Source organism: Lepidochelys kempii, chromosome 27 (genome assembly GCF_965140265.1).
Source record: "Lepidochelys kempii isolate rLepKem1 chromosome 27, rLepKem1.hap2, whole genome shotgun sequence".
Classification (NCBI taxonomy): domain Eukaryota; kingdom Metazoa; phylum Chordata; order Testudines; family Cheloniidae; genus Lepidochelys; species Lepidochelys kempii.
In genome coordinates, this window is record NC_133282.1 from 14,517,064 (window position 1) to 14,527,335 (window position 10,272).

The 10,272-nt window shown below is 45.6% G+C and overlaps 1 protein-coding gene across 1 annotated transcript in view; it reads right to left on the minus strand.

Annotated features, from left to right (window-relative positions):
* KPNB1 (karyopherin subunit beta 1) overlaps positions 1-9,887 on the minus strand; it is a 35,096-nt gene extending 25,209 nt beyond the window's left edge. Inside the window, exons 1-4 of the mRNA XM_073326304.1 lie at positions 9,605-9,887; positions 9,161-9,219; positions 5,890-6,072; positions 1,069-1,269 (exon numbers count right to left, since the gene is read on the minus strand). Of these exons, the coding sequence (XP_073182405.1) occupies positions 1,069-1,269; positions 5,890-6,072; positions 9,161-9,219; positions 9,605-9,644 (483 nt within the window). The 5' untranslated portion in view covers positions 9,645-9,887. The remainder of the gene's footprint in view (positions 1-1,068; positions 1,270-5,889; positions 6,073-9,160; positions 9,220-9,604) is intronic.
* Positions 9,888-10,272: the final 385 nt, after the last annotated feature.

Here is a 10,272-nt window from a genome sequence, read left to right on the forward strand (position 1 = left end):
GGAGGGGACCCGCCTTCTGCAGTCATTACACGTTCTTCAGACCTCTCCGTCTACCACGGAAGCTTCCCAAACTTTGATTCCAATATTCCATCCTTTCTCCTGTAAAAGGGACACCACCTAAAATATCCCACTTGCTGCATGAATAGCAGTAGAAGGGGAAAACATGTTTATCCTATTACACACTGACTGACAAGATGTTTGACCATAGACTGAAAAGTGAAAGCGGACCTCCTGCTTTCCTTGTGAAAGCCATCACGCAGAAAATTTGCCTGACTAGAGCACTGCTTTTATAAACTTCTCTGGCTCTGATGAACTAGATGCACTGCACTTTACACTTCAGAAGGAGCACATCTGTACTCTTTCCAAAGTGTAATAAGGGGCAAAACAACCATTCAATGGCATTTACACAGAAACAGGCAGGAAGCCAGTTTTTGTTTTCAGCCTTAGGTCAGAACACAGGGTTTTTAAGTGCAGTTCAGATCAGCCACTTGTCCTATATACACAACACAGTTTGATACTAAAAACAAGTTGTTCACAAAAATTGTGACCGCTGTTTTCTTAAGGTCCTTGGCAGGAAGGTGCTGTACAGAGCAAAATATTTTGGTCAATATATAGAAGATACCTAGCCCATGATATAATGAAATAATTTAGACTTTCGAGTCCCCAGAGACAACCTCAGTAAGCATTTACCACTTAGTTGTAATCATTTTACTCATCAGGACATTTAACTGGGTTCTGAAAATGGCACCCATCTCCACAGGCTGAACACCATGCACACTCCATGATTAAATCTGCACTTTAGTAAAGATGACCTGGATTTATGTCGTGAAACCAGGTCAATTCTTCCTTCAGATGCCACTCTGTACTTTGGTCTCATCCGTGGGTTTTGTGGGGAATCATTCTGCTGCCTAACTCTTAGTATAGACATCCTCAACCTGCAGGCAACAAAACAGCCTATACGGGTTTGTTGCAGTTGACTGCAAATAGCTGTCTAGAGAAAACAAGTTTAGAAGGGAGAAAGGGTGAGAAAAGACACTGCATACCATATATTCAAGAGAACGCACTTACAATATCCTGACAGATGTAACCAATCGCCTCCAACGTTGACTCTTTCATGTGTTCAGTGCTATGCTGATTTGTAACGTTAGCTACCAGCTGAGGAATGAGTTCAGGCCACTGGTTCATGGGAATCTCGGCACAAGCAATGCCAGCCACACACTGTGAGGCTGAGCTGGGCCTGTATGTTTCCGTACCCAATGTCTGCAACACCTGTGGAGAAAACATCAGCAATTTAGTCAGATATTTCCAAATCAATTTCATAGTCTACACTTTGATTATTTGATATCAGAGACCCAACATAAGAAGATTGGAATCAAAGATCTCTACTTTAAGGGAAGGGAAGGGAGGGAGAGAGTACAGCAAATTTAACTAGCATGAGTTAGCTGATCAATTTTATTTTTACCCACAAACATGGATTAAAACAGGTAGATTTTCTGTCTCTCTCTCTCTACAAACAAGCATATAACCCCAGCATCTGAAATGAGTTTGCCCTTATATTAACAAGGTAGTTGTTTATCCCCTCCAGGCAGCAGGATTTGTCTGCATGATTCCATACATTTCGCAAAGGCACCCTTCATTTTCTGTGAAGAGTGCCCATATGCAATGAAACAGGAAGGGAACAATTCCCCTTTTTCTTCTATAAGATTATAAATCAGAAAAATCATCAGCAAAAGAAAGCTTTTCAACTTAGAGAAGAATTACATTAATTTGAAGCAATTTGGACCCCATTTCTTGATACACTTGACAAAGAATGCTGAGATAGCTCAAACAATGCTAAACTTCCATTCTACCTGACCTCTCGGCTTTTTCCGCTCCAACTTCCCACCCCTCCACCCTCTCCTTCCTCGTTTTGCCTGTGTATGTAAGTTTTTTTAAATTGTTACTCCCCCCCGCCCTAACATGTTATGCCTGTGTAATATTGTCCGATTCTCTATCGCCTGGTCTTGCAGCTTTGATGAGTTGTAAAGCTGAATAACTGCATTGGATATCCTGGGAAATGGGCAGCATTTGGTAAACATATATATGCTGGGAGTCATTTACCTCTTTGTATTATGAAAACTAATAAAAATTAATCACAAAAAAATTGGATAAATGGCATTCCAAATCAAAAATATAACTGGACAGCTTATGAGAAGATTATTTTTGAGTGGGGGTGAATAATATTTTAAATTTCTGTTACAGTTGAATCTCTAAGTCAAACTGTCCCAATAGGAAGCACTGAACTGCTTCTGGCTGACTAGTATGGCACAAATTATTGTGACCTTTCTGCTTATTCTAACTGGTTGACTTGCTGAACAGTCCTTCTAGTCTTTGTTCAGCAGCGAAGACATTTTGTACTCTCCACTTCAACAAATAACTTCCATTTTTTAAAAAAAAAATTCTACTAATTGCAGGCACTCAGCCTTGGATACTTAGATCTTCCATTTATCCATACAATAGGTACAGCAATGTTGGTGGTATTGCAAGGTTCTCCCAAGCAACCTACCACTATTGTCTTAGTTGACCTTTAGGAATAGGGGAAAAGCTTCCATGGCCATTCAATCTTTGGTATTCACAATACCAGCTGGAGCCAAATGCGACTGATACACCAACTCATTTCACATTAGGCTACTGATAATCAGACAGTAGCAATTGGTCAACACATTCCTGTCACAGTTTAGGTCAACTGCACCCCCCCTGTGATCCAGCAAATGCATCCACTATTAGGTTTTTGGCTCCCAGCCATCATCTCGCTTGGATGGAGAGGCATCTTTCTCCATCCTGATCAGTGTTCTTCCATGCTGCACAGTCCCCAGTCTAAACTGAGAATTTCCCAGCAAACCAATCTGCCTTAATTGGTCAGCATCTGCACGTTGCTTTCACTCCAAAGGCTTTGTAATTGCCCAGTTTTAAGTTACCACAGTGCCCTCTCTAAGCAAGTACATTTATTCTTAAAGTGAAAGCATTACAGAGAAAATACATTAAAAACAGTAAAAACCCACACATACGCTAATAAGCTTACCAGAAATGACCCCACCCCCGCCGCCCCAACTCCAACAAGGGTCTGGCAGGCAATCAGCCCTTTAAATCCTATTAAGGGTTTACCAGCTTTTAGCCCAGAACAAGCATATTCATAACTCAATCTTTTTTTATATACAGCTTGGGTCTTTGATCTTTAGAGACCATGAACATGTTATCAGTCAGATAATGGTTCTTTTCAGGGTGTAGCTTCAAAAGGTTGGGTCTGGAGGTGGGAACTTGCATTCACCCCTTCCCCACCCAATCCCGGTGTCTCCTAGGAAACCTATTTAATTTTGTTTGTCCCCAAGTTCCTTCTTATCTGGCATATTGTTTAAAATAATACTTTGACACTTCTCCGGTTTTACATTGGCCAAGTCTCCTCCCCAGATAAGTTACATATAATCTCACAATAATATATACACTTTTCATTCATAATACAATGGACTCCAAAGCTATTTAAGTTTAGTTCAATAAGATCTCCCAAAGATATCACAGGAAATTGCCCTGTCACAACTCCCACTTAACTTCTAAACAGGAAAAAGGGTAGTGCAAATAAGAATATTCTCCAAGTTTTTAAGAAAGAGCTAGTCATCAGGAATCTTAACTCAAAAAGTTCTCTCAGTAGATCACTTGCACCAGATGATCCAATGACAATAAGTAAACGATTATTACTTTAATTCTTTGGAGGGACAGTATTAAAAGCAAATGAAACTGATGAGTTTCCTTCAATATACTACAACACTGCAGCTCCTAAACTAGGGATCTGTTATTTTGTAACTATACTATTACCAGAAACAAAAGCTACTAAATTTCCTGACACACATTTGACAACTGAAGTCAAAAACATCAAAACAGCATTACCCCCTTCCCCTCCCATTGAAAGTAATAACTGAAAAAAGTTAAATCATCACACAATATCTAATCATCCAACCTTACTCTGGAGAACACTACGTAAGTGTTAAACATTCAAAGACACCAATTATCCGAGACAAATGATTATGCAGAATGGGTAGTCCATTTGCATCCAGAATGTACCCACTATAAAGTTCTGCATAGATCCAAGTGCACATACATCTTCAAAAGTCAAAAAGATAACCAGCACAAAGGACACTCTGGCTGACAGCAAATGACCCATTGTCATTAAAGAATATAGCAGTTATTTGTTGGAAAGTCATTATTGCCAGGCCAGCATTATGTCTCTTCATGCTAACCACTTGCTAGCACAGCTAAAATCTCTTGCCATCTCCTCTGACAAAGGTCATAGCTTTTAGCTTGACAAATCACAAAGACACTCCACATCTTTACAAAACTTAGCGGTAGCTTTCAGCACCTGGAATTTAGGTAACTATTTTAACTGTATTCTGTAAACACCCACAGTGTGCTAGGCCCAGCGTACACACAGAAAGACTGTCCCTGTCTCAGAGACTTCACAATGGAAGCTACAATTAACACGGTTAAAAAAAAATTGAAGAAATTGTTCAAGTATGAAGAATAAAAATCAAATCCCAATGCATCTGTAAATTACTAGTGATGAAAACTATATCCTCCAAAAAGTCTGGAATCACAGTTCACCATTCAGAAATCTTTCTATCTGGCTATTCATGTGCTTCTGAAGAATGCTTTAACACAATACAAAAGCAGTCTCAGTTTTTGCCCCAAAACCTCACCTATAACTTTTCCTTCAAGCACCATGCTCCAACAGCAAATCCCACCTTTTTTTCCATGGTAAGGAAGAGAAAAACTAGTAGCAGAACAGAGGTGGAAAAACCTACCCTCTAACGTTATCTTAATGGGTGCTGGACATATTATTCTTCCCTAAGCACTATCCTACATTGCTTATTTAAGCATCAGAAGTAGACATTTGCCACATATTTTACACATCCGGCAACGACGAGATTGGGAAGAGTACTTACCAGGCTGCAAAGACTGGAGAGGAATAACTAAAGCAGAGGTTCCCCAACTTTTCTTATGGAAATACCCTGTTCCAGATCTACCAGATGCCCACATACCCCCACCATTCTCATCACTGATGCATTGTGTGTTCTTCCTAACACCACCTGTTCTTTAGCCATTTGCCCATATTTTACTGTTACATACAGAGATAGTTACAGTGGACATATACAACTGGGGAAAAACCCCAAAACAACCCTGACTAAATTCCGAGCTCAGTTAGACTGGACAGTTGCTGGGCAACTGAACCTGTGGTGTATGGTGTTTGGAGTTGAGTGCTCTGTACGTCAGTGTCTCTGTGTTCTCATTGGTCTATCTTGAAATAAATTAACTACCGTATTTTATAACGCAAATTCCCCCAGAGTTTTAAAGCTTCATCTATGCAGCCTATTATGAAAATGCAATAAATAAAATCCACCATTACACAGTCTCTCCCACGAACCCCCCAGAGAGGTCTCATGTACCCCCCCCAGGGGTACACATATCACAGTTTGAGAACCCCTGAACTAAAGCAACACAGCCCTAGACCTCGGTTTACGAGAAATTAAAAAACCCCACAGTGCTGTGTTCTACCCCAGAGATAGCTGCATTACAGAGTTGGTGAACTTGTTCCCTCTCCTATCCTTTAGCTACCTCTCAGATGTGTTCTGCAATTTAATGCTTGTGAAACAGCTCCTCAGATTAAAGGTGCTAAAGCAACATAAAGTATTAAGTACAAATGAGGTTCATTGTTCCATAATGGTAAGAAAAGTAACAATTTTTCTAACAGTGAGAAATAAGTCAAATGTTCGTTACTCAGCCATATTGTGGGAAAAGTGATAAGCTGTTTGGAAGTGAATGGACAAAAATGGAATTCACTGAAGTACAGAAGTTACTTACATAGTTCTTGACTTCCCTGCGAGCATTGGCATCGATTGCAAGCCATCTCTGTTGGTACTGGGCCTTGATATCTGGGTCCTTAGACGTCAAAGAGTTCTTGATCTGTAAACCAGCTGCAACTCTGGCAACCTGGCTGTTCCCTGGATTTGCCAGCACTCTGGACAGTTCCACAAGGAAAGTGGGCTGGGTCAGGAGAAGAAAACTTGTTTATCAATGGATACAAACACATAATCTGCTCTTAATCTGAATCCGATCCATTAGGTTTTTCTAACTAAAGAGAATTAAATTTTTACCCAACCAAACAAGAGCAAAACTCTTTGGACAATTTGGAAAGTATCTGACCAATAGCATACTGCTGCTACCATACAATGACTGTATTTTATACCAAGATTACGAACGTTAAGATTCTAATTAGAACTACCGGAAAGCAATCTAACTAGATGTGACTTTGTTGGATTTTTTTCAGACTACTTGAGACACTCAGATACCTTTCACAATCCTATTGTCTGTTTAAAGTAGGCCTTTAAATAAAGCACTCAGGTCCTATTCCAAGGCCTATATCACCCAGGACTGTCTGTGTTCTTAAAACTAAGATGAATTTAAATGTCACATCGAATAAAAAAATATTTCTTTTTTCCAAGGGGAGCACCAAGCCAGTTTCCTTTTGGAATTTTTTTAATGCTTTTAAAAGCTCAAATCAGGTGCTTTATATACAGTAAAATATTTCTGTAAGAGTAAGTTTATTACACAATTTCTCTAATGTCAAAGATATCATTTTTGCAGGGCTATTTAACGTATGTTTATCAATACCTGCATTTGTACTGTTTGGTTTTGGTAACAAGTGAAAAAGTCTTTAGGATTTGGACTACTCGCAATTTGACAGCTTGACACGTGATACGTTTCTGCTTTGTGTGGTATGGAGAAAGAGCTCCATTAGTGCGACTCTTGTGCGAAGACTGACCAAAGCCTTGTCTCCACTAAAAATTGTGTATGTGTTTTTCGGTGCAGCTGCACTGGTTTCAATATCAATTCATACCAAAGTGATTCAGACATGGTGGAATCAAGCCTTTCTGAAATGGTTTTCTCTACTTTATACTAGCATTTAACCAATCTTTTAAATTGGTGCAACTGCACTCATAGTTAATACAAACAAAATTTCTAGTGGAAACCAGGGCCTAAGAAAGACTACCTAAAAGTAGCTATGCAGCCATTTTTAAGCAGGTAGTGAGGACAGAGGAACGTGTGTTCTTCATGGTCCAAAATATCCCCTAAAAAAGTTAAATAAGCTATCAAAGAATCTGTTTTAACACCCAAACTGCAGAGTTTGTAAACAAATATATAGTTTAAAACCACCATTTTAAGCTAAATCAGTCTTGCAAAAATATCCTGAAAAATGCAATGCCCAAGGCAAGAAATCTACTTGTTCACCTTTTACCATAATGAAAAAGCTACGTTTACTTATCCATCAAAAATGTATTAATATTTGAGACACAAAATTTTGCAAGCCTGGATTAAATTAAAAATGGGGGAAGCTTTCAGGAAAGGAATGTTTTTGGGATAGAAAGTGAAAGTGTTGCAAGGACACATCCCTTGAGGGGAAACAGTGGGCTCAACTCCCCAAATGCCATATATCTGATGAAGACTATGCCAGGAAAATCCACTAAAGGTAAGAGTAGCCAGCAGTCACCAGTTCTTTATTTTCTCTCACCTGTCTCCCTCAAATGGTTAGGTGCTGTTTTTTTTTTAAAACTACTGACAATAGCTTTATTCATTCTAGGCCCAAAAATCACAATTCTAATTTAGAATTTCTTATTTAATTTTTCTAGACTGCAAACCCAAACCCAATTGGGGTGTACTCACAGCTTCCACACACAGAAGCATTGCAGGAAGACTCAGCAAGAGCCCCAAAGTAAGGGCAGAAAAAACTCGAGTTTCACTGGAGGGCAATGATTCATTAAACAGTTAGCCAGAGAATTGGAGCTAATGTGAAACAGTAAGCAACTTTGATTACCAGATTTCACAAGCCTTTAACATTAAATTACATACAAATAACCTGCATAGGCTGTCAATTTATGCTGGTGGAGAGGAAAGAATGTATATGCTTGCCAAAAAATTGAACACCCAATTTTTTTTTACCTCCAATCCATCAGACAAGTCAGTGCCAACTAACCTTCACAGCAGCAAAGAGGAATGCAATAATTCACTCATATTTAATCACTCACACAAAGAACCAGAGATTGCCTCCAGGATGAAAGCAGAATAGCAATTCTAAGAATAAGATCCATGCACCCTTATTGTAGAGTAATGGTTGTAATGTTGTGCCTTGATTACACACACAACATACATTAACGGTAGGACATATTTTTAACTTAATCCTCCCTTGATTTTAGTATGTGCATGTGTAGACGATACTAAGAGTTCATAACACACTAATGGCAGTGTGTCATTTGCAGATTTTTGAGTACCCTTTCCCTCTGGAACAAAGTGACCCGGAGCCTTTCGTTTCCCTTAAATGCATTCTAAATCTGCTCTAGCTCCACCCAGGGCAGTGGACCCCAACAGTGTTAACACCTTCATCCCCTACCTCCACCTTATCTGGGCCACAGACAAGTGGGAGGGGACGGGGGGGGGGAGGGGAAGTGAGGGGAGAAGCGCCTAGTTCAGAAGAGAGTGAGGGTCCTCTTAAGAGTAAAGGGGGCTAGGATGAAAGGTAAACAGGATCCAAACACTGGAAGAGGAAAGAGGAAAACGAAGGGGCCAAGAATGAGACAATCAGAAGGCCTGGCAAAGGGAAGAAGGAATGTACCGGCCCATGAGAGCAATGGGGGGGGGGGGGGGGGGATTGAGAGCAGGCAGAGAAGGGTAAAGGCCCAGCATGGCAGGCACAAGATAAAGGGGGCAGGATGAAGGATCAGGTTCTGCCTGGGGCGGGGGGAACAGAGGGGAAGTGAAGGGCCTACAGGGAGGTGGCTGGGGGGGGTGTCCCAGCTCCAGGGCCTCTTCCGGGCGCACCCTACGCAGCCCGGTCTCCCCACATGGAGCGCAGGCCCCGTCGCGGCACACGCAGCGCCGCGCAGCCTACCGCCCTCCCCCGCGCCCCGGCTCCGCGCCCCCATTGGCCGGCGCGGCTCCCGGGCGCGTCACCATTGGCCGGCCGCCGCCCCGGCTGGCAGCCGGCAAGTTGGGCTGCGCCCTTGATGGCGGTTCGGCCTGCGCGGGGCAGGGCGGGGCGCTCCCCGCCCGCGGGACCCCGCCGCCCCGCGGCGCTCACCAGGTTCTCGATCGCCGCCTGCTCCAGGAACTTCTGCGCCGCCTCCAGCTCGGAGCGGTCTGCGGGGTGGGGGGGGGGAGCCGGAGTCAGTCACTGCCCGAGCCCGCCCCTCCCCCCGCTCCTCTCCCCCCGGCCCGGCCCGGCGCGGGGCGAACGGGCTCCCCGCGGCCTAGCGCCTCCGCCCGGCCTCCGCCCTCATCCAGCGCCCGGCCTCGGGCCCCCCCTCCCGCTCCCCAAGCCCCGCTGCAGGGCCGGCTTCGCCCCCCGCCGCCAGCCGGGGCAGGCCCCACGCCCGGCCTCGCCCGGAGCCCGCCTCCCAGCCCGGCCTCCCGCCGCCAGGCCCGGCCACCCCCTCAGGCCCGGCCGCGCCCTCCCGGGGCTCGGCGGCGGCGGCCGCCGCCGCCCGGCCGCTCCCCGGGCCCTCCCCCACGTGCTGGCCCCTACCCGGCGAGACCGTCTTCTCCAGGATCGTGATGAGCTCCATGGCGGCGGCGCGTCTCCGGCACGGGGCGGGGTCCCGCTCGCTCGCTCGCGCTCTCGGCTCCTGGTGCGTGGGGGACCCCGGGGCGGGCGGGCGGCGGAGGGAGAAAGGGCCGCGCGGGTGGGGGAGCGCGCGCACCGACTAGGCGGAGCGGGGGGGGAAGGGGCCGGGCAGCCGCGCGGGCGGAGGGATATGGCTGAGCCGGGCCCGCGCCGCGCCGCTGCACAGACTCATTGGCTGGCAGCGCCCCGCACGCCCGGCGCTCATTGGGCCGGCGCCGGCGCCGCCGCACGCGCGGCCATTGGCTGAGCGGGGCTCCGGCGCCGCGCGCCGATTGGCCCGTTTGGCCGGGCTCGGCAAGGGCGGCCCAGAGAAGCGGATGGAGAGGCCGGGGCCGTCAGCAGAAGTTCCCGAGGGGGAGGGGCCATCAGGGCCAGGGGCTAGCGGGGGGCGGAGCCATCCGGGGCTGCTGGGGAGCTGAGGGGGGGCTAGAAGGGGGTGGGGCCTATCAGGGCCATGGGCTAGAGGGGGGTGGGGCCATCAGGGGCTCCTGGGGGGGAGGTTAGAGGGGGTGGGGCTTATCAGGGCCAGGGGCTAGAAGGGGTGGGGCCATCAGGGGCCGCTGGGGACC